The 24,149-nt window shown below is 52.5% G+C and overlaps 1 protein-coding gene across 5 annotated transcripts in view; it reads right to left on the minus strand.

The window, feature by feature from the left end:
* Positions 1-24,149, minus strand: part of RRM2 (ribonucleotide reductase regulatory subunit M2) — a 35,024-nt gene that overhangs the window by 9,379 nt on the left and 1,496 nt on the right. For 2 of the 5 annotated variants that reach the window (XM_046662237.1, XM_046662235.1), the window contains 6 exons: positions 23,913-24,046; positions 22,008-22,102; positions 21,768-21,901; positions 20,791-20,895; positions 20,594-20,707; positions 18,586-20,515 (listed from right to left, as the gene is read on the minus strand). In XM_046662237.1, the coding sequence (XP_046518193.1) occupies positions 20,363-20,515; positions 20,594-20,707; positions 20,791-20,895; positions 21,768-21,901; positions 22,008-22,102; positions 23,913-24,046 (735 nt within the window). In that variant the 3' untranslated portion in view covers positions 18,586-20,362. Of the gene's footprint in view, positions 1-3,714; positions 3,872-5,952; positions 6,426-9,178; positions 9,239-9,649; positions 9,744-18,585; positions 20,516-20,593; positions 20,708-20,790; positions 20,896-21,767; positions 21,902-22,007; positions 22,103-23,912; positions 24,047-24,149 lie in introns of those variants that run through there. The other 3 variants (XR_006888717.1, XR_006888719.1, XR_006888718.1) reach the window with 3 other exon arrangements.

Raw genomic sequence — 24,149 nt, forward strand, 5'->3', positions numbered from 1 at the left:
AATTCATGCACTCTTTTATTTAAAATATGAAGGCCAGCTCTGGTGCCTGAGAGCCCAACAGTAGGCACTCTATTGTGGCCCAGGCCTGGCAGGTCCCCGTTCAAACACAGGTGCCACCTTCACCCTCCCCCGCCACGTCAAGCTCAGCCCTGCAGGACAGGACGTTTGCAGATAAGAAGTAAAACTGAGCCCTTAGCCCCTCCACCAGGATTACTCATTATCCTAAAAATGGAAACCACACAAATGCCCATCAGGAGTGGAAGGAATAAACCGAGGTATATTCATACAACGGAATACCCCCAGAGCAACGGAAAGGATGGACTGCAGCTACACGGCAACGCAGACGAGTCCCACCAGCATGGCGTGGAGCCAAAGAAGCCAGACGCTGGAGCAGATGTCCTATGATTCCACTTACATGTGGTACCAGACCCGGCAAGACCCTCCCAGGTGACAGTCGGGTCATGGCCACACCAAGCAGTGAGGCACAGAGGGGCCAGGAGGGGCATCCTCGTGCTGTACTTGTGCTGCAGCCTTCTCTTTCCTGATCTAGGGGCCGATGCCCCAAGTGCATTCACTTTATGGAGAAGCATCCAGCTCTGCTCTTACGATGTGTGCATTTTTCTGTATTGTGAAATCTGGTTTTAAAAAATATTAGACATCCAGGGAGGCAGCATGTAGGCAGTGAGACACCTGGGTGTGGCTGCTGGGAGGGCCAGGCCTGGACTGAGTGTGCGGGTCATCAGTGGGAGTCAGCGAGTCGGGAGAGAGGAGGGGAGGGCTGGGCCCTGGAGCCCACAGGTTCACAAGTTGCGGGGGTTGGGGGGGGAGGTCCAGCAGAGGAGACGAGAAGGGGAGCTGGCGAAGCCCATGGGAGCCCCAGAGGCCATGGAAGCTTCCAGGAGTACGGGCTGCCAGGAGTCAGGGAGGATGAGGACCGAGGACCCACCAGCGGATCTGGCAACAGGAAGGTCACTTGATAAGAGCATTTCAGAAGTGGAAAGGGGACAAGAGCCAGACTGTAGCTGGCTGCAGAGAAAAGCAAGGCGAGCAGGGCAGACGAGACCCCATGAATCCTACTCATCTCTCCAGGCTCAGCTCAGTGCCCCCGCCTCCAGGAAGCCTTCCCTATGGCACTCTTCCTCTCAAGGCCACTTCACCTTAGTCACTGAAGGCTGTCCCCACCAGGTGAACTGGCATGCCCTGGGAGGAGGGACTGTCTCTTTGTCGCCCCCTGCATCCTCCCACACAGTAGGCACTTCAGAAATCTTAGCTCCTCTGCCTTCTCAGATCACAGCAGCAAATTCTGAGACTTTCCCCAAACTCTGATTCCCCATGAAATGAATCATTCCTCCCCAAACAACTGTTGTTTCTATTTTGCTGTGCGAAGATTAGTATAATGATGAGACCTAATATTGCATTAATTTGGTTGTGAATTATCTGTATTGTCACAGTCATTAACTCAGCGATTGCAATTTTGTTTTAATTTAATCTAGCTCTTTGTGTGCATTCGGTCAAAACTTCCAAAAACAATGTAAGCCAGAACTGCTTTTCAGAACAGACTGATTATCACATTTATGGAATTTATGGAAATCCAGCCTGCGGGGACCACCCTCGGAGTGAGAAAAGCCAGAAGCAGCAGGTGCAGCCAGGTGAGTCCAGGGCAGGGCCAATGCTCCCTCACCACTGTCCCCACCCCCAACAGGGCCGGGTCTCCTGCCCCCTCAGCCCCTCTAGACAAACCGCCCCCAGGGCCTCAAGGTCAAGAACTGGATGGGATCTATCTCTCTGTCCCTTGCAGGGCTCTGGGCAAGTCCCGCACACAGCATGGCTGTGCTGAAAATGTGGCCGGTAGGAAGGAGGAATGAGCAGGCCCCTAGCAGCACTTCCCCCACACACAGGAGGGACGGCCTGGATAAGGTGGGTCTCTCCCAGCTCGCATCACAACCCCAGTCCCAGCCGTGGCTGCAAAGGCTGGCGAAAAGCCTGGGTCGACTGGAATTCATCTGCCTTTTCATCATGGGGCTTCACAATCTTTGTGCTTGAACTAAACATGACCAGCTATGTGGCTGGTGTCTGAAACTGGCTGGTTGTCCTCCAAGAGACTCCCGAGGCAGCGTTTACCCCTCAGCTGACCCCACCCAGAAACCTCACTGCTGTGCAGGAACCAGAGCACAGATTAGCTTGCTGGGAAAACTCACATTAGCCAAGCTCGCATGGCTGATGTATAAACTAGAAGCCAGGTTTTTCACTGACAATGAACAACTGAGCTGTGACAAGGATGGGACTACTTTCTCCCAGAGATGCAGTCTTACCTCCACCTGCCACCCCAGACCCTTCTCTGTCACAGGGCCTGGGGGTCCTGAGGCATCAGGCACAGTGCTCTCACCTGGCCTCTCTGTGGCTCTCCTCTCCTGCTCCTGGTGTGGGCGGTCCTGGCCCTCCAGGATGCTGAAGCTCAGCCTCCCCCTCCTCCAAGTCCACTGTCCATACTCTTTGTCCTTCTATTGCAGCCCCTCGCCCTGGGGCTTTGGGGGAAATCCCAGTACAGTCAAAGGGCTGAGCTCAGGACCAGCCCCCTCCCCACTGTTTATCATTGCATTCCAGAATCCAACACAGGGCCTCCTCTTGCACCTCCATTCTCTCTTCCTTGCACCTCTCCGTGAGCACTCCTCTAGGAGGCACACTGCCCTGGGGGCTGTCCCCAGCTCTCCACATGGCTCAGAGGGGCCTAATCCCAGAGGAACCATGGCGGGGACCCCCACCAAGGACCCTGCCTCTCTCTTTGCTCACAGCATTTATTCAGCTCCCTTTAGATCTTATAGGCTTGGGAGCTGTTCTCCCTCTAAGAAGATTGTGCATATCCCTCTTCCATTACAAACTGGATTATATTTCCAAAGTGTAGACCGGCTCCTTGGGGTACCTTCCCATAGACCCAAGCAGACCCCGGCCAGAGGAACCAAGTACACGGAGAGCAGCGTGGGGTGGGGGCTTGGAGTCAGACGACCTGGTTTGGAAGACTGCCTGTGTGACTTTGGACAAGTTGAACAACCTCTCTGGGCTTCTTCTACTTAAAGCAGAGCCAGTGTTGTTGGGAGAAACTCACAACATAATTACACCTCCCTGGAGGTACCATGGGAGTCATGTAACCCTGGCTCAGTGTCACTTCCTCAGTTGGGGGATTCCGGCTCTGGGAGAGCTCTTTGCTGTGTCCTGGAGGAAACCCATGTGCTGGAGAAGACTGGAAAGAGGGGGGCTGGCATCACTCAGGCTAGGCCCAGTGGTTCATGGCTCAGCGGCTGCGGCCAGCCAAACGAGGATCAGAAGTACTGAGGCGGAAAGGAAACACTTTCCCTGAAATAGAAGAGGGGAAGGAATTAGAAAAGGTGGAGGAAAACCCGAGAACCCGGCCGTAGTGTGGGGTGGGAGATCAGCTATTGCGTCCACCAGCACTTCCAGAAGAAAGGGTGGCCTAGCACTGAGGGCCTGAATGGGGACACACCCAGCTCCCTCTGCTCCCAGCCTGCACTCCACTGCTCTGAGCCGTCCGGGCTGCCTCCTCTGCGAGCGGCCAGAGGGATGGAGGAACTGAGTTCCTTCCTTCGTCTGCAGAACAAGCACGCAGAGAGAAGAAACCAAGCGCAGAGTCTCACGCAGCCAGGCTGCAACTTAACACATGACACTCAGATATGCAAAATATGTAGCTTATTTATTTCTTGGTAATTTATCTTCCCATTTTCACAAGACTCCACCCCACTGGAGAATGTAAACTTGCCTATTAAAGAAACCCCAGGGCAACGGGGCCTTGTAGCTTGAACACAGCAGAGAAGCTGGCACATCCTCCTTCTTTCGAAACCACCTCAAAGATAGCCATCTGCAAAGATAAACCACAATGCTTACCTTACACCACACACAAAAGTGAACCAGAAAGTGGATCAGAAGCCTAAACGCAGGAGCTAAAACTACAAAGCTTCTAGAAGAAAACATAGGAGAAAATCCTCATGATCTTCAAGTTGGGAAAGATTTTTTAAACAGGACGCACAAAAACTATAAAAGAAAACTATAAACAGGAGACACACAAACTATAAAAGAAAAAAACCCAGTAAATTGGACTTCATAAAAATTAAAAATCTCTGATTTTCAAGACACTGTGAAGAAAACGAAAAGGGAAGGCCCAGACTGGAGCAAATATTTACAAACCATGTATCTAACACAGCACTTGTATCCAGACTATACAAAGAACCCTGACAACCTAATAAGACGACGGATTCGAATAGACAATTAACCAAAGAAGATCCATGTCTGGAAAATAAGCACATAAAAAGATGCTGTCATCAGTCATTAGCAAAATGCAAATTAAAGCCACAGAGGGAGCACCTGACACCCACTGGGATGGCTGAAATTAAAAAGACTGGCCACACGAGGCTGTGAAGCAACTAGAACTCTCTCACGCACCTGGGGACGGGGTGGAGCCATGGGCACAGACCTGGGGGTTGGGGGGGGCGGGATGTGATCACAGCTGGGAGCAGGGGGGTGTTAAGAACACAACTAGGGGCGGGGGGGTGAGCACACCCCTGGGAGCAAGGGTACACACCTGGGGGCAGGGATGGGGGGGTGAGCATACCCCCAGGGGCAGGGGTTGGGGGGATGAGTACACACCTGGGAGCAGGGGTTGGGGGATGAGCTCAGGGCTGGGGGCAGGGGTTGGGGGTAAGAACTCACAGGGCTGCAGGGTCTGGGTTACCAGGCTGCAGAAGAGGTACTGCTCAGGCACTGGCTGAACGGCCGGACCACCCCGCGGAGGCTGGGGCAGATGGCAGACTCAAAGCCCACTCGCATCCCTTCCCAACCTTGTAGAGCAGTGGTTCCCAGCCCCCGCTGCACATTAGGATTGCCTGGGAGCTTTAAACATGCCCAGAGGCCCATCCCCTCCCCTAGACAGTGGGATTTAACTGGTACATGCCTCTCGACTTCGGTCATCTAGTTGCAAAACCCAGGAGCAATGGAGGAGAGGGAGCTCAGAGGCAGAAAGGAAGACGGGTGTGGAAGCGGCCTGGAATTCAAACCCCATTTATTTATTTATTTTTAAACATTTTTATTTTTCCTTTTTCTCCCCAAAGCCCCCCCGGTACACAGTTGTGTATTTTTAGTTCTGGGTCATTCTAGTTGTGGCATGTGGGACGCCACTTCAGCATTGCTTCATGAGCGGTGCCATGTCCGTGCCCAGGATTCGAACCAGCGAAACCCTGGGCCGCCAAAGTGGAGTGCGCGAACTTAGCCACTTGGCCACGGGGCCGGCCCCTCAAACCCCATCTCTGCCTCTCACCAGCTGTGGGATCTCAGGCCAATATGGTGACCTCTCAGCCTCAGCGTCCTCACCTAGACATCCCTCCCAGAAGGTGGATGAGGGTCAGCAACAATATATGTAACTATTCGGTTTGGTGCAGGTACCTTGAAGTGTAACAAAGCGGGGCTCTTGTCACCGTTCCCCCCTCAGCTGCCTCTGATTCCTGCAAGTGGACTGGGCTCCCGGACCACCTGCACTGCTGGGAATTCAGATGTGAGCCAGGGGAGAGGCTGGCCGTATAGACAGGGCTGCCTTGGATCCACAGTTCCAGCTTCCATGAGACTATTCTGGTTCCAATTCAGAATGCCTGGCTCCTGGCTGAATGGCTTTGTCCCAAAGATGTAATTTCTATTTTGATTCCACGCGATATTTAATGAAACGACTTTCAGACACCATGCAGCGTGTCTGAGTTATGAAACCACAGCTTCTGACTCCCCAACACGACACAATCACAGGCCCCCTCTTGTTGCTACGGGAGCTCCCCCATGTCAGATTGGAGGCACCGAGCACAGCCCCGGGGGCCGACGCCCACCATAATGGCACCTTCATGCTGTCTGCCCCGGGGGCCCGGCGCCCCATGCCCCTGCTGCTTCTGGCTGGACAGTGACAGCACCCTCTGCCCAGGCTGCCTCCTGTCTCCCTCTCTCCAATCCAGCGCTGTTCAAACTGCCATTAAAAACATTCAGGAGACAGGAAATCAATGGAGAGGGTTGCAAACAGCATTTTTAGAAAAACAAATGAAACAGGATTAGAATAGAAAACACTGGAACGCACTGCACATAGTAAGAGTGATTGCAGCTTCGTGGCACTGGCTGTGAGGGTGTAGCCCGGGTCTCTGCAAAACGAAAGACTGAAAGCACACAGCCGTAATCCACCACGCTCTGACCTCTCTGAAATGCACAAATGACCATGTCACTTTTAGCTAGAACTCAGTGAGGGTTTGGGACAGAGCTCAGATCCCTCGGTGCTCAGCGTACCGTGAGTACACCTGCGCGCGCAGTGCATGATGTCACTGCAGCTGTCTCCTAGGCGATCCCACTCCACCTGCTGACCTCCTCTGGGCTAAGATGACTTCCTGGATCTACAGAAGCAAAGATATAAATATTTCTAGAAGTCTTCCATTCAAAAGGAAGTAGATGCCCTACAATTTCTCAAGAGCTTGGCTATTAACAACAGGCATTGCACCCACAGGCAGGAACAGTTTGTTGGTGGTCACTGAAGGGCCGGAGTCATGAGGTCACTCCCACGTTTAGGGTCGAGGATGCTGCCGGGCTCAAAAGCTAAACGCTGGGAGAAGGCAGGCAGCTGACTGCAGCTGGAGCCCAGCCCCAGGGCCCCAGAAATCTCTAGAACCACAGGGATGCCAAATGGTACTCTGCCAGCAGCTTCATAAAACTCATTTCCCACCACGTCATGTGAACATCTGGACAAGCACAGGTTCCAAAGAAAATTGAAAAAGAAATAAACTGTGCACTGGCCAGTAGATGTGAGACTTCTCTGACCTTGCAGGAACCCAAGGAGACGCCTCGGGCACCGGCTGCCGTCTGTGTCCTCTCTGAGTCCTGGGCAGGGAGCACAGCCTGGCCCAGAGCTTGGGGACACTTGTGCAAGGAAGAGCCGGCATGCCCTGAGGACTCCAACTTCGGCTCGGGTTCCAGGCCCCAAAGGCCTGACGCTCCTGGCTACGGGACAGTCTCCAGAAGGGCCTGTGCATGAGCAGGGCGGCGGGACGGACCTAACAGTCAACTCAGCAGCTACAGCCATCCACCAGTTAGCCAGGACGTCAGGAGAGAGCAGAGGGAAGAAAGTGGGCAGAGGCAGTGAGCCCTATTTACCGACCAGCCCCTCAGGGGCCTGGGCTCCACAACCATCATCTCTTAATCCCCACCAGCAAGACCCTCTTGCTACTGTGTCAGAGACCCACTACCCCCAGGTCAACCATTCATTCATTCATTCACTCATTCATTCATTTAACAAACGTTTACTGAGAGAATCCAGAGTGCCTGCCCCTTGCCAGATACTGGCTGAAGATACCCAGGGAGCAGTAGACCCTGTCCCCGCCCTGAGGAGACTTACAACCCAGGGGAGGGGTCAGAAAAGTGACAGGTACGATTCTGCTTGATAAACGCTCAGAAGAGGGGACCCCTGATCCAGCTTCGCGGGGTCTGGGGAGGCTCCGGGGGAAAGTGACCTCGAGGCTGAGACGCGACAGAGCAGAGCTGGACAGGGGGTGAGGGGCAGGCAAGGTGGGGAGCAGAGGCAGCGCGTGCGAGCCCTGGAGCCCAGGGAGGGGCAGGCAGCGCGGGCGCGGGGAAGCCGGGAGGCCCTGGGGCTCCTGCAGGACGAGCAGTGGCAACACAGGGGCAGCACCCGATGTGCTTTCTACAGGATCATCCCGGATGCTCTGTGGATAGAACAGTGGAGGAGGGCAAGGCGGGGACGCGCGGCCTGACCACGAGCGCGGCCATAATCCGAGGGAGACTGCCGTGCCCCGCGCCGGGACGGGGCAAGGGTGGGCTGGGAGCGCGCGCGGTAGGGGACGGATGGCTGCAGGACGCGCGGAAGGTGCGGTGCATAGACAGGAGGGCGGGACTCCCCCGCCTGGCCGCGCGCGGAATAACAGAGGCCCAGCCTGGACGTCTGACCGGCGCCCGGACCGAGGACAGCGCACCACGAGCCTGGCTGGCGTGCAGTTGGGGCAGTGCCGGGGAACAGCCAGGGGGAGGTGTCCAGCTGAACGTGAGGTCTGGAACTCAACACCTGCATTGCAGAGAGGGATGCGATTCCACAGCCAGTCTTGAAGAGGCTCCAGGAAAAACGGTGCGGGAGCAGAGAGGAGGAGGTGCGGGGGGACGGCCAAGGAGACCGAGCGGGGGCCGCCGGGCTCAGGGAGCCAAGCGGACGCAGTGAGAACCGAAGCGGGCCACTGGCCACAGGGGGGCGGCACAACCGACATCCAGGTTCAGAGCGACTCGGGAACCAGGTTGACCCCAACTCAGGAACCAGGCTGCCCCAGTTCCTCCCCTTACTGGCTTTGTGACCTTGGGAAAATCACTTAACCTCTCTGTGCCTCTGGTCCTTCACCTGTAAAGGGATATTGTGAGCAGTGAATGAGTCAGTATATGAAAAGTGCTTAGAATAGTGCATGGTGAGCACTATATAAATTTTGGGGAAAAGGAAAGCAAAGGTCCCGGAGGAGGAAGCCAGGCAGCAGGAACTGAGGCATGAGGGACATGAAGGTGGCAGTAACTGCAGAGACCTCTTTCAAGAGGGCTGGGTGGGCGGCGCAGCAGAGAGGTGGGCTGACTCAATGGAAAGGATGTCGCTTTCCAAGGACGCGACCCAGGAGGGATAAAGAAGCCTAAAGCTAGGCTCAGGAAACCTTGAGGGGCCACCCCCCACCCCCACCCCCGCCTGGCATTCCCGCAGTGCTGGCTGCCACACCGAATCCTGCCCCCACCCCACCCTCCCCTCCTGTCTGGACTCACCCCGTGGGCTCGCCCGCCCCAGACTCCAAACGCCCCGTGTGGATCAGACTCCACACCGCCGCCCCGGCCCAGCCCCTGCCCTGAGCTCCGGCCCCACGTGCGCACCGCCCGTCCAGCTTGAGCCTGCGGACCAGGACTGGCCTCTGCGGCTCCGCCCGCGTCTCCATCCCCACAGCGCTCCTGCCGGGTGCGCAGCCAGCCCCCGGAGCCTCCTGACTCCCCTCTCATGCGCATGAAACCACCTGCTAGTCCGGCCAGCTGCCTTTCCAATCGGGCATAAGGCCACCCTGCCCGCCGCCTCCCCCTCAGCCCCTCCCCACCCCGGCCACTCGCCACCACCTCTTACCTGCACGGTGAGTCGCAACAGCCTCTGAGCAAGACTGCTTCCACCGCATCCCGACTGACACTTGACAGACAGAAACAAAAGTGCTGCTTTTCAAATGGGAGGCCCATCCAACACCCCCATATTTATCATCCCACTCCGAGCAAAAGCCAAACTCTTTACTTGAGCCTACAAGCCCCCACAAGACCCTACACACACATACACACTGTGACCCAACTCTTGCCCCCACCCCTCACTGTGCTCTGACCACACAAAGGACAAAGACATTCCAGCCTCAGGGCCTTTGCACTGGCCCTGCTGCTGCCTGAAACACAATTTCCTCTGCTAACTACGCGTCTGTCCCCCACTTCCTCCTCCTCCAGTTCCCTCCTCTCCTCAGAGACCCCTTCCTTGGCCACCCTCGTGAAAGAGCCCACGCCATCACCCGCCCTCCTCCTGCATCATTTTCTTCATTGCACTGTCACCCTGACTTACCGCACACTGGTTAGTTGGTTTGCCGTCTCCCTGTCAGTGCGCAGTCTCCACAGGCCCTGGCTTCATCGGCCCTGTGCTTCCCCGGCTCCGGCACCTGAGCGGATGGATGCACAGTAGGGCTCTCATACACACAGTGAGTCCTGGCCCCCCAGCCCCACGCCCCTGCTCCTCCCAGCTGGTACGCCTGCCTCGAGGGTACTACTGTTTCCGGCCCCGATCAGCACCCCCCACCCCTGCTCTGTCCTTCCCAACAAAAACAGGTGGGGGTCCTTCCCTGCCCCCCACCCCCTCCTGCGTGTGACCTGGGAATGTATGACCTTTAACTGCCTGCACCCTTGACTCCAAGACCCGGCGTCAGACGCCAGGCTCCCTCCGTTCTGTCAGTCACAGTATTTACCCTCTACCCACCGTGTGCCGAGGCCTCTGCTGGCAGCCACCTGGTATGCGAAAGGAGGGGGGGAGGGGTCCCGCCACAGGGGTCTGCAGCCTCCCCAGGGGAGTCTCCCACGTGAACACAGGGACACATCCCAGCACAGCGTGTTACTGGGCGTGGCCAGGTGGCACAACTCTCTGAAGCTCCGAGGGGGACCCATGGGGGTGGGAGGGACAGATGGCCCAACACCGCCAGACAAAGTGCCGGCTCTGCCACCTGCAGACTTAAGCCCCGAGCCCGGGGCACGGCAGGCTCCCAGTGGGGGGGACGCGGCTGGCGTCAGCTCTCGGAACTGAGAGGGGCGGCAGCACTGGCCTCCCGGCCACCCTCTTGGACAGAAGTGACTGGTCCCCGGTTCCCAGCAAGATCCCGAGGCAGCTGCAGGGGGTGGGTGCGCGGGAGGGCCAGGCCGCCGCCCTGCAGCCGAGCCTAGGCTCCTGTGGCCAGCGGCCCCCAGACCCTGCCCGGTCCCTCTGCCTCCAGCTCCCCCGGCCGGCCGGGGACGGCCGTCTGCCCGCAGGGGTCCTGCCCCGAGTCGCAGCACCTGCTGTTTATTACAGGGAAATTAGAACAGAAAAACAGAACAGAAAGAAAAACTGCTCTCCCTCCTGCCAGTGAGACAATCGCCTGCACTTCTCACTGGGGATGCTGCCCGTCTCACCCACACACACGCGCTGTTACACCTTCGAAGCCACACTGCACGTATAATGCTATGTTGTACTACTTTCGTTCATCATGATTCTGTAAGCAGCAGTCCGTGCTGCTGTTGACCCTTCGTATTTACCATCTGTAATGACTGGTTAGCATCCTGGGTATAGATACCCCATAACTTATTTCACCATGCCCCCTCGGCTCCACATTCACACTATTTCCACTTCCAACGCTGACTGGAGAAGGGGGTGAGTCTCCCGTCAAAGATTTCAGCTTGAACGGGATGAATCAACCATTCCCCGAGCATGCACGGAGAACCTTCACCAGCAGGCGACACAGAGAAGCAAGTCACAGCGCCTGGCACACACACTCACACACAGGCATAACCACAAACCCACTGACAGCCAGGGCTCCCCTCCCCGCCCCGGCCCCTCCCTCTCTGGCTCCAAGACCCTCCGTGGCTCCCCATTACGGCCAGATCAAGTGCAACCTCCTTAGCTGGGCGCTCCAGGTCCTACCCGACCTCCCTTCGCAGCTCCCCACTTCTTCTCCCAGCAGGTGGCTCAGGCACCACCCCTGCCATCACCCACATCCCCAGGTGCAGGGTGCCCTCTCCTACCTCAGGGCTTTGCAAACCCATGTCACCCTTCTTCCCCCATGCCTGGACAACCCCGCTTACGCTCCGGGTTCACTTGGCATCCCCCAGTCTGTGAAGCCTTTCCGACTCCCCGAGGCCTGGCCTTCTCCTGGTGCCCATGGCGCCCAGGCTGACTTCTGTCTCGGCGCTCAGGGCCCTGCATCAGTGGTGTGCTGGTAAATGTCGGACGCCCAGCTCCACCGGAGGGGACCCTGCATTGAGCATTAGCAATTTCCATGGTGCCTAGACTCCCACCAAAGCTGATTCTGAGCTACTGAACTGACGTTACTAATCACGGAACTGGAGAGAGATGCTCAGTAACACACCGTCATCCAGCTGTTTCCACTGCACAGAGACGACAGCCATAAATGGCCTCAGGAACGTGGATATTAGTAACGTGGTAAGATAGACTTTTTGAATATTTATTATGTTGCTCTCTAACATAATTTATCTAATTGCAAGTTTATGTAATTTAATTTTAATAATGGCTGTATCTAATAACTAGCTCAGTGCTACGGGTTGAACTGAGACCCCCCCCAAAATCCATATGCTTAAGTCCCAACCCAATACCTCAGAATGTGACTATATTTGGAGACAGGATCTTTAAAGAGGTGATTAAGGGTAAATGAGGTCATATGGGTGGGCCTAACCCAATCTGACTGTGGCCTTATAAGAAGAGGAGAGTAGGGCCCGGCCCTGGGGCCAAGTGGTTAAGTTTGTGCGCTCTGCTTCGGTGGCCTAGGGTTTTGCAGGTTCGGATCCCAGGTGCGGACATGGCATCACTCATCAGGCCGTGCTGAGGGGGCGTCCCACATGCCACAACCAGAGGCGCTCACAACTAGAACATACAACTACGGACCAGGGGGCTTTGGGGAGAAGAAGAAGGCAAAAAGAAGAGGAAATTAGGGTGCACATGTAGACACAGGGGCGAGCAGGTGAGGACACAGGGAGAAGGCGGCCATTTGCAAGCCCAGGAGAGGCCTCAGGAGAAACCAGCCCTGCCCACACCTTGATCTTGGACTTCTGGCCTCCAGAACTGTGAGGAAATAACTGTCCGTTGTGTAAGTCGCCCAATCTGCAGCACTTTGTTATGGCAACTCCAGCAAACTAATGTACTCACAAAATTCCTGACAATTCAGCAGTCGGCTCCTGACCAGAGATCAGGTACTTGCTGGCTCCAGCCCACCCTTACTGACCGTCTACCACTTTCCGGTTTCCTGACTCGACTTGTGGGCCCCTCCAGAGCAAGGTCATGCCTCACACAGAGGTCACCAAAAGCTAGAAAATATTTTAGATAGAAAATATTTTAGCTCTACATAAAATACAGCCTCTGTCGCAACGATTCGACTCTGCCGTGTAGCGTGAAAGCAGCCACAGACAGTATGCAAACACCTGAGCGAGGCTGTGGGCCAAGGAAGCCATTGATGGGCGCGGAATGTGGATTTCACGTAATCTTCATGGGTCATGAAATATCGTTCTTTTGATATATTTTTAAGCATTCTTAGCTTGAGTCTGCAGATTTGGCCCCACAGCCTAGTTTCCTGACCCCTGGCCTTTGCCACGCCCTTCCCCCCAGCACAGGGCTGGGCACAGAGGGAGGAGGGCTCAGCTCATGTTGGGCGACCCAGGGTGAGGGACTGAAGGTCTGCCAGCCGGCTCACAGGCTCCCTGATTCAGTCGACAAGGTCCCTTTCCAGGCAATGTCACCCATCTTTTTTTAATGTAAAATATTTTTCTGATATGCCAAGGGAAGAAAGAGCTTTCTGAAATGTAAATCAAATCTCTGTTCATGGCAGAACCATCGCCCTCCACTGCCTCTGACGTGCTAAACGATCTCTTGGAAATAAAATCCAGTGCCTCTTCCATTAATAGCTTTTCCTCAGTGAGCAGCTCAGGAAGGTGCAAAATCGAATCTACAGACAGAACCACTGACCAGAGGCTGCCAGGGGCGGGGGCGACCGGGACGTGGAGGGACTGCTGGGTACAGAGTGACCACGTTCTAAAGCTGACTGTGGGTGATGGTTACGTGACTCTGAATACACTCAAACCCACTGAATCCTGCACTTTAAATGGCTGAAGTGGACAGTCTGTAAGTTATCTCTCAATAAAGCTGTTAGAAACTATGCCAGGCACTAGTCACCGAATTCTACGATGACCATTTCTTTTTTTTTTTTTTTTTGAGGAAGATTAGCCCTAAGCTAACATCTGCTGCCAATCCTTCTCTTTTTGCTGAGGAAGATTGGCCCTGAGCTAACATCCGTGCCCATCTTCCTCTACTTTGTATGTGGGACGCCTGCCACAGCATGGCTTGACAAGCGGTGCCGTGTCCGGGCTGGGGATCTGAATCAGCGAACTCTTGCCCACCAAAGCGGAACGTGCGAACTTAACCACCGCTGCGCCACCCGGCCGGCCACAACGATGACCATTTCTAAAGCCAGGCTTTTTGCCGCTGTCCCTGCACCAACGGAAACAAAGGGGCCCCCTGTGCGGTGGAAACACGGTTCAGCGCCTGCATCAGCCGAGGAGGCTGACTGGCCCCATGCGCCTGTTCACACCACGCACACCCTTCTTGGCTCAGTCCTGGCAGGGCCTGGCTGGGGGCCGCAGGAGAGGCTGCCGCACCAAGAGGAGGGGAGGCTCAGAGAGGCACCGTGCAAGACCTCACCCAGGCACCTGCTGCTCCAAGTGCTTTCTAGAAACAGCTGGAACCTTCCTGTTTCCCACCCCCCAGGTCAGTTACTGCTCCCCACTCTCCTGTTTCTAAGCCTGGGACTCCAATCAGTTGTGAGTGTCTGGCTCTCTCCCCAGCCTTCCAGTGTGGTGCACCACCCGTCACAGCCTGCCACCTTATTTGGGAGCTCGAGGCAGAAGCAAGTGGGCAGCAGGTCCCAGGTCAACCCCTGGGCCAGTGAGGATGTTCTCTGACTTACAGGCAACAGAGAGGCTCCTGCCCAGACAGGCCACATGGTCATGGTGGCGGGGACAAAGCAGAGCACAGCCTCCCCACCATGCCAAGCACAGGGAAAGCAGGACGAGGGGAGCGAGGCAGCAGCAGATCCAGAAGCAGTTTCCGCAGGACCAGCATGAAGGAAGGCTGGGGTACCCATCCCCTCATGAAGGGAGGTGTGTAGTAAAGGGACAGGAGTGTGGCCATGGGGCCAGTACACCCGTGTCCTACTCCTGGTCGGCCCCTGTTTCTCTATGTAGGGTCCTCAGCAAGGCACCGACATCCCTGAGCCTCTTGGCCACATCTGTAAAGTCACTGCCATGGTGACTGTGGCTCAGATGAATTCAGGGCTGTGGGTTCTGTTCACCTGTAACTCTTTGTTGCCTGCGGCAAGAACGCCAACCTGATTCTATTGGGAATTTATTGGCTTACTTAAGTGAAAAGTCTAGGGTGTGGGATTCAGGCATGGCTGGATGCAGAAAACAGTCATGAGGACCCCATTTCTCTGTAGATCAGCTTTCCTTTCCCATGTGTGGGCCCCACTCTCAAGACAGGCCTGCCTTCATGGCTGCAAGGTGGCTGCAGCAGCCCAACCCTCTGTTCCCTGAACTCCAAGGTCAGGGGGGGAAACAGGGCCACTCCCATCCCCAAACCAGACGCTCAAGTCCTAGGCCTGGCTGGCTGGCAGGAAACTGGTCCTTGTTGCATGGAGTCTGGAACCCCAGTGGCTGTGGTCAGGGGACTTTTGAGAGTGGGCACAGTGGTCAGTTAGTGGCCTCTGGGAGAAGAGCGAGCCTTTCTAGGCCCTACCCACTCTTGAGGCAGATTCATTCTCCTGCCAAAGCCAGGAGGGACAGCAGCCGCCCCCACCATCTCTGCCAAATTCAGAGGGGTGCAGAGCGAGGCCTTCTCTGGTCACCGGTAACCTCCAGCCGGTCTTTAAACTCTCACGTTGGGCCACACCCGGCGAGGCTCAGCCTGCCCCAGACGAGAGGGGCCCGACGTCTCCACGTCAGCGTGTCTAGAACCAGCTCCCACAAGTCTTTTCACCTGCTATCATCCAGCCCCAAAGCCTTGCCTGTCTGCCCCCAGGTTAGCGTGGCCACACTGTGAACGGCCATTAGATCACAGCTGCCCAGTCCATGCTGGCCCCTGGACCTCGCCTGGTGGTCCTGCCTGGACACAAGAGGACTGGGCGGCCTCGAACATCTGGGGTCCTCGGACTTCCTGACCGTGAGGACGAGCCACTTCTGGAAAATGACCACTTTCTCAACATCGCCTACCCATTCTGTCCATTAAAGCTCCCTTTAGAAAGGAGGTGCCTCCCCTTCCATCCTTTGCATCTCTCCTGTCCTTTCCTATTTTCCGTCTACTTCTGGATAAGTCCTTCAGATAATATCCTTTCTGGTCACTCACTCCTCAGCTGTGTCTCATCTCACTGGAGCTTTAATTCCAGCATGGGCTGCATTCCCAGCAATCCTAACTGGTCCTTTTCACCGTCTGCCTAGTGCTTCTTCAGAGCACTGTTCTTTGGGTTTGATTCATTTTCCCCTTTGATCACAATAGTATCTATGGTCTTACAACGTCAAGTTCTTGGGATTTTTAAACCCACTATTCCTACGATCGTGTAGTTTGTTACCTCACGTTTTGTAGTTTCTGGCTGTGAGCTCCACCTGTGGGAAGCACGTGCAGCTGGGCTGGGGTTGCGCCCCTCCCGCGAGTTCCCAGAGTGCCAATCTGAGGTGCAGGCCTGGGGTTTTGATTTGGGGTCCAGCAAGACCAACACCGTGATCCTCTCCCCTGGGCCGGTAGGATTACTTCTTGACCCCCATTTCCCTGGGGGTCCTGGCTCGATGTGGAGGTCTCGGTTCCAGCTCCTCTCCTAGTGCAGGCGAATCCCCCTCTCCAAACCCAACGGGCTAAGAACCCCGCTCCCCCCAGGGCTGCTGCAAGCACAGGCTCCCATGGCCGGTGTCTTCGTTCCCAGTGCCTGGGAGTTTCCCCTTCTTGGGAATTCATCGCCCATTTGACTTTTGCTGTTGGTTATCACTGGCCGGTGTCAGAGCAGAATGGTTTTTAGGGTACCTTAGTCCGGCCAAGCTAAGGTGCTGTGATTACCGGACCTTACATACAGCAGTGGATCCAGCCATTCTCATCAACATCCTGATGTGGGGAAGCCCCTCTAGGGAAGGACAAGGAGACACCACTAATTACGTTCTTTCTCCCGTGCCCAGAGCACACCAGGAGGGTAGCCCCTCTGCAGAAAGGGGCAGGGGTCCTGTGGAAGTCTTCTCTGGTTTGAATGGGTCAAGCCATGCAATCCTGTTGCCTCAAAGCTGCAGCCACTCACTGAGGGGCTGGGACTATCTCGCTATGTCAGGATCCCCAGACTAACAATGACAGGGCCATAGATCCTCAGTAACATGAAAAAAACCAGTCAGCTCCCTGGCCGGAGGGCAACAAATGACCCATCTAGTGCCGGCTTTGTAAGGAGCCAGTGCTGACTGGACCACAGGCCACAGCAGCGCCCAGCAGGCAGAGGGAGGCCCTCACAGGTCTGCTGTCAGCAGCCAGGCTTGGCCCCGTGTCCACATGCAGTAAACGTGCCTCTTACCTAAGTGCGGGGCTCAGTGCATCTGGAGTGCAAATCAGAGCACAGCCAGTTAAAACTGAACAGGGCTCTTTCCAGGAGTGGTATTAAGAGCCCACGGGCAATTGTAATGGACACTCAGACTTGAAAACCACTGGCCTGAACTGTATATAAGGAGTTCATCCTATCCAGCTCTCAAATACCCGAGTCTCCCAAGGTGAACTTGTTACAATCGCAGGCTCCCTGGTGTCCCCCTAAGACTGATTCAGTAGGTTTGGGATGGGGCCCATGAGTCTTTATCCATCAAATCCATTGGTAATTCTGACAGTGGTCTGACCACACGAACTGACGCAGGTCTTCCCAATGAGGCATGGGGGGCGGGGTGGGGCGGGGGTTCCAGGGAGAGCATGTGAGGCTGGCATAAGTGAACAGAGGAAACCCAACTGTGGGCTGCCCACAGGGAGGCTGTTCCAGTAGGTCATGGCTGCCTGATGGTGCCACCCAGCTGACATTATGAATCAAATGACATTCATGGAGTGCCTTTGGGGTGCAAAGGCAAAGCTCTGTGCTGGGTTCCTCCAGGACACAGAACACCTTTACTCAAGACCTTACCCACCCCAAAGTACTCAGCTCAAATTAATTTCCTCATTCATCAGCCACTCACTGAAGGCCTGATCCCCGAGGCCACGTGCTAAGATAGGGAGATGGATAAAACCTGCGGATTCTAAGTGAGCATCCTCCTTCATAGGAGAAACACGGTGAGAATTTTGATGCAAACAAAGCAGGAAGGCAAGAGCAGTACTGTCAGGAAGACTGGCCGCCAATCCCCGCCTCTGCCCCAGAAAACATCACTATCAGTAAGACTCGCCCCCAGTCCCTACCTCTGCCCCAGAGAAACAGTGTCACCGTCCCCACGCCTCCTAATGCTCCCACCCAGCTTGAATTCTCTGCTGCTCCTTCCCTGTTCTGGCCCCAAAGCCACATCCCCACCCGACACCCAAATTCACTATGTACCAGTTTCCTCCTCTGCTGCACCTCCAACGCCCAGAACAGTGCCTGACAAGGTAGCTGCTGTTGGTTAAACGAACAGCTGCAGACCAAAAGTGGTGACACACAATTTGGCATTTGGGAACGGACAGGTGTGATTTCTAAAAGGTTTTACTAAGGTGGGTGGGACTGAGTCAGGAAGGGCATTTATAGAGAGGGACTGATCTGAGCCCACGCGGAAGTCCACACAGGTCAATCTGATGGGAGAACAAAGCAAAACCCCACCGGGAAGCTTCAGCCCCATCTGTTCCCACCCCCACTGCTTTACAGATGGGAAAACCAAGGCCCAGATTAGCGGCTCCCCCAGGGTGGTTAGGAAGGCGGACTCACTGGCTCCTGGCCTCACACCGCCCACGTGCAGTGTGGCAGGTGATGCTTTTGGGCCCCACCTTTCAGGTGCACCTCTTCCTATATACCTTGTGCCAGAACAGGCATGAGGAAAACCCCACGCATGAGATACTTCCTGATTTTTTTCTTCCTGAATTGAAATGCAAGATTTATCAAGGAACTGACATAAGAGCAGTTCTATTTTAATCATTTAACACTTGTGCAGTATTCAATTTTAAGAGATTTTGAAACGCTTTAGACAAAATCTGTTTCCATTTAAACAGATGAAGAAATTGACTCCTACTTGGCAGAAGTTAATTCTTACATCACACAGCTAACGGGAAGGGAATCCGAAAATCTGCTCCCAACTTCCACCTGTACCTGACCACGCCAGGCCAAGTGTTGGTGTGTTTTTTGTGTTGCACAAGTGTAAGGACTATATAATCTGGATTAACTTTAGGTAACAATAATTTAAAAGATAGAAAATGATCACATATTACAGAAATTTTTAAATGGGCTATTTGACCATTTATACAATAAAAAAACTGACAATGAAACAGGCTAGTGGTCAGCCAACACACAACATGTGTTAACAAATGTGGCCAAAGGATTGATGTATGACGCTTGTCTCCCAAGTAACACCTTGGCCTTTTTTTGGCAGATTGGAACATAAAGGCATATTGATTCAAACTGTCCTATTAAGTATATCTATTAGTTTATACTTCTTTCTGAAATTACTATTTGAATGGAACATGTATTAATAGCTCACACAAACTAGTTTTCTAATGCACCAGGTGATGCTCAGATTTAGGCAAATGCTACAAGTAATTGCACTGAACGATATCTACTCAACTATGAACTGCAAGATAATACTGGGTAATTATTTCAAAGTATGAACTACAGATATATCTAAAAGGACATATAGAAAAAAAAAGCATTTTCTAATTTAAGACGTGTAGTAAATATAAATGGATTATGTCAACAGTACCTACTCACACACAAATTAAACCAAACTCAGAACGAATACAACTTGTTGGAGAGCCATTTTCAGTCCTACTTTTACCACTTAATAGGAGCAAGATCTTAGCTGGGTCATTTCGTTCAAGGATGATTTGAAAATCAATTTACAATACTATCTTAGATCCCAGCTATGAAGACATTTCAAGGATCTTTCATACTAAGAGGAAGTTAGGAAAAATACAATTTGAGAAATAAAATGATATTGTCCTTCACACCCCCAGGTTGCCAGCAGTCTGCCCAGGCCACACTTTAATTCCTAATTATTGAAATTAGAAGCTCCTTTTTCCTTTATCTCTTATCCCATGGTACTTGACCTGGGCTACAGAATACAAAACACAACTTGTCGTCGTGTATGTGGCACCAACTGGCTAACAGCTAGGTATGCACACGACTGACTTTAAAGTTGATTAAAAAGCCCTTCAATTCATTAAAGAAAATAAAGAACAAATAACATGCTTAGTTTACACAGGTTTAACTTATTTTTGTCACCGAGTAAATTTTGAATCGGCTCTCATTAGCGGCCAATAGGTCTGCGTTTGGTGAGAAACCAACAAAGTTAGTTTAAATCAGGCCTTTACCTCAACAGTACAAATTATGTTTATTTATGTGTAAAGTGCCAGTTTTATATACAAATCAGTAAGCAAACTTTAAAATCTGCTTTGAAGCAGTGAGGCTGATGTCTTCCAACGGCCTGTGGCGCTAAGTGAAAGCTTAATAATCCCGCTGGAGCAGACTTGCTCGAGTCCCCACAGAGGCCAAGAGCTGTTCAGAGCCACGGTGAATCCACGTGCAGCTAGCCTGCTTGCAAAAGCCCAACAGGGATGGACGAGATCTTCCCTAACCTAAGCCTTGTCTATGCTTTTGCTCTATGTAACACGGCTAGCCTTCTTAATAAACAGAACTAATTTTGAGGTAGCTACACAGTTTTAAAGATGCCGTTAATGAACATTATGGATAATTCATGGTGTAGCTCGTTGATACACTTGAAATAGCTGATTTTTTTTTCTTTGGATGAGAAGGAAAAAAAAAATCAGCAGAATGAGAGCACATCTTCAGTTCATTTAGAAGTCAGCATCCAGGGTAAAAGAATTCTCTGTTGGACTGGACATCACTCCCATCCTCTGATACTCGCCTACTCTCTTCTCAAAGAAGTTAGTCTTCCCTTCCAGTGAAATATTCTCCATAAAGTCAAATGGATTTTCTACTCTGAAAACCTGAAAAGGTTCACAGCAAAACATCAATACAGAACTCCAGTTTCAAAAAGAACCAGAAGGCTATCAACAATACCGTACCTTGTTAAAACCCAGCTCCAGCATAAGTCTGTCTGCCACGAATTCAATGTACTGCTTCATTAAAGTGCAGTTCATCCCAATGAGCTTCACTGGCAGGGCCTCCGTCAGGAACTCCTAGGGACCAAGCACAGCTTCTCAATAAAACAAAAGCGCAGAAATGTCCTCTCGCAAGCACAAGGCCCGGACGCATCGCTCACCTGTTCTATCCTAACAGCATTGATAATTATCTCTTTTACTCTCTGCTCCGAAGGTTTGTGCACCAAGTGTTTGAACATCAGGCAGGCAAAGTCGCAGTGTAAACCCTAGAAGAAAAAGTTTCAGATCACTATAAAACTGGGAGACCTCTGTCACTCCTATGGGATAGGAAACTGCTTTAGCCTTTCCCACATGCTCCTCACACATCTTGCTTGGCCATCTTGAAGGCACTTAAACTGTCAAAGGGAAGATGACTTCAGCTACTGTCTGTTCTGCTGCCACCCTGAGGTAGGCTCAGCCCCACCCAAGGCTCTCAATGCTGCCACCTAGATGACGATGGCAGGCCAGGTGTGCTACTTGCTGCTCTGTGTGGTGGCAAAGGATGGGGCAGAACTTCCGTTCAGAGCATTCATTCTTTCTGCAGCAGAGAGCTCTAATTTTGCCACTACTCCCAGCAGGAAAGGCCAAACTCAGCGACTAGGCGAGTTAGTTTTTAGATTTACATCTTAATGCTCCGGAAATCAGCAATGCAATTTCAAGTGAATTGAGCCTGCCAAGTTTTAGTGCATTAAACCCCAAGTAATCCAGATGTGGCTTAACTTAAAATGTCTGGGTACCTTCACCTTCCTTTCCACAGTTTAATCCAAGTGGATTCAAAGACACACACTGGAGCAGAGTGGATTTTCATTTCATTGGGATGCTTTTGAACGAACTTTGAAGAACAGTAGGATCACACAGAATACCAGGCAAAAATAATAAAACATCCCTATAGGGCAGTACATATGTATGACTATATTATAACATATTGAGAATACAAGCAAAGTAATTCAAAGTATTTCATTCTCTGTCAAATATGTATATGGTTGAATGCATATGTTAAACGTGGACAGGACGCATCTGATCATCCTGGGGTCCCTTGAGGGAACAATGTCATAGCTGTGTGGGGTGCAGATCAGCTTGTTATTTGATTTAGACTCACCTCATCTCTGCTAATAAGTTCATTGGAAAATGTGAGGCCAGGCATCAGTCCTCGTTTCTTGAGCCAGAATATGGATGCAAAAGAGCCAGAAAAAAAGATTCCTTCCACTGCGGCAAAGGCTACAACCCGTTCTCCTATTAAGAGTCAACACCAAGACACACAGTGAGGAATGAAGGACAAACAAACCAGTAACATCACTTAGAAAGTGAAGCTCAGGTCTAAGGCCAAAGGCGTCCTTACCATAGGTAGCCTCTTTGTCCCCAATCCACCGCAAGGCCCAGTCTGCTTTCTTCTTCACACAAGGCATCGTCTCAATGGCATTGAAGAGAAATTCCCTAGCAGGCACACAGAGCATCAGCAATGTCAGCACAGACCTCCCACCACAGGCTTCTAGAGAAGAACACTGGGATCGAGGCCAAATTGAGACTCAAACAAGTGTTTCCTCTTTACTGGTTCCTGCTCCACTGTTCTTGCTAAAATCTCAACATTGATTTGCTTTACATCAATACAAATTTAGGTATTCTTTAGTTCATACTGAGCCCTAAGAATGACTAACACTAAAACTCTTAGTGCATTACACCAAGAGCATTTATTGGCTTCATTATTTGAAGTCCAAGTTGTGACATGTTTCACAGGCCCTATCTTTCAATCTGAAGAACCATAAACCCTTAACTGCCAGGACTGCTTAAGCTGTGCTTACTGTTATCTCCCTCAGTAGACAGCCCCCCCACCAAGACTATCATCGGGCCAATTATTTGGGCCCAAATGCCATATGCATATAATAAAACAATTAAAGCCAACAGCCTAACACACCTCAGGTTGCTTCCTACTGTAATTCTGTGCCACTTTGATCCCAGGTCAGGAAGGCAATCCACTGGCCCAGCCTTTAACTGGGTCTTCCTCATTACCCTCCTCTGCCTCCAACCTGTCCCTGCTCACACCCTGGCAGCCTACTGACTTCCCAGATATTCCTTCCCAGGTGACCTGTTCTAAAGTGAAGGTCATCAGACCACCAGGCCCCTTCCCTTCTCTTTCCATGTCAATGTGGTCTAGTGGAGACCTGGGTGTGCCTCTCCCCCAGCTTTTTTTGGCTTGAGGAAGATTGTCCCAGAGCTAACATCTGTGCCGATCTTCCTCTACTTTGTATGTGGGACGCTGCCACAGCATGGCTTGATGAGCGGTGTGTAGGTCTGTGCCCAGGATCCAAACCCATGAACCCCGGGCCGCCGAAGCAGAGCACGCAAGCTTAACCATTACTCCACCAGGCTGGTCCCTCTCCCTAGCTTTTGCAGCGTAACCACCAGACCTTCCTGATCCTACCCTTTCTGGCAATTCACCTCAATCATGCCCACCTTTACCTTCTTTTCCCACTTCTGTCTACAAACATGTTCAAATCTTTTTGCCCTCAAAGGGTTCCCTCACCCCTGCTAGCCTTTCAGGTCACCACTTCTTTTTCCTCCTCACATTTCCCCAGGCGATATGCAATCATCTCCCTGAGCTGACCACTTGTATTCCACAGGCCCCGCTCCTGAAGTTGACCTTAGTATCTAGACCACTCCAATAGTCCACTTCTAATTTCCCCCTCCTCTCCAGTGCATCTTCAAAATGTAAATCAGGCCTTAGCTACCTTTATTTCTCCTCTACTATCCCCTAATATAAACCACCACTCCCGTCAAACTGCCCTGTCTGAATCAGTCTCACGGTTCCTGGCTGCCTCTGCATCACTCATTCCTCGCTTATACTTCTGGCCTCATTTCCTGTCCTCTCACCAGCTCTGCAAGAAGCGGTGACCTTCTACCTTGCATCCTCCAGTCCGCCCCGCCTCACATGTGGGTCAACAGATTTGCCACAGGAGTAAAAACTGTCAACCTAGGTTTTAGTTCATCAGAGAAAGCCTCGAGGATGTTTTTTCAAAAGAACATTAGATCAACGGTACAGATTACGCGGAAGAACGTCATGACTGTTAAGTGATTGGCTAATAAAGTGAATTTCGGCCTCTTCCTCAGCAGACATGACCATGGGTGCCGGGAATTTCTTTGACTTAGCATTTGAGAGTCATTTTTCTATCCCTATATGAATTCAAAAACGAAATAAAGGAACAATGAGTGAGTCCTAGACATGCGGGCACACCACCCAAACACTCACCTTTCTTTGGAATCTTTAATGTAAGTGTCAATGAGGAGACTGTACATTTCAGAATGTATGTTTTCCATGGCGATTTGGAAGCCATAGAAACAGCGGGCTTCTGTAATCTGAACTTCTTGGCTAAACCGCTCCACCTAGTGGTAAAACACAGCCAGGTTCAGCCTCAGGGAAGACCACCGGCAGCAAGTCAGTCAATGGATGTTGGTCGCATCACACTCCCTTTTTTGTCCCATTTTA

The sequence above is a fragment of the Equus quagga genome, chromosome 5 (genome assembly GCF_021613505.1).
Source record: "Equus quagga isolate Etosha38 chromosome 5, UCLA_HA_Equagga_1.0, whole genome shotgun sequence".
Lineage (NCBI taxonomy): Eukaryota > Metazoa > Chordata > Mammalia > Perissodactyla > Equidae > Equus > Equus quagga.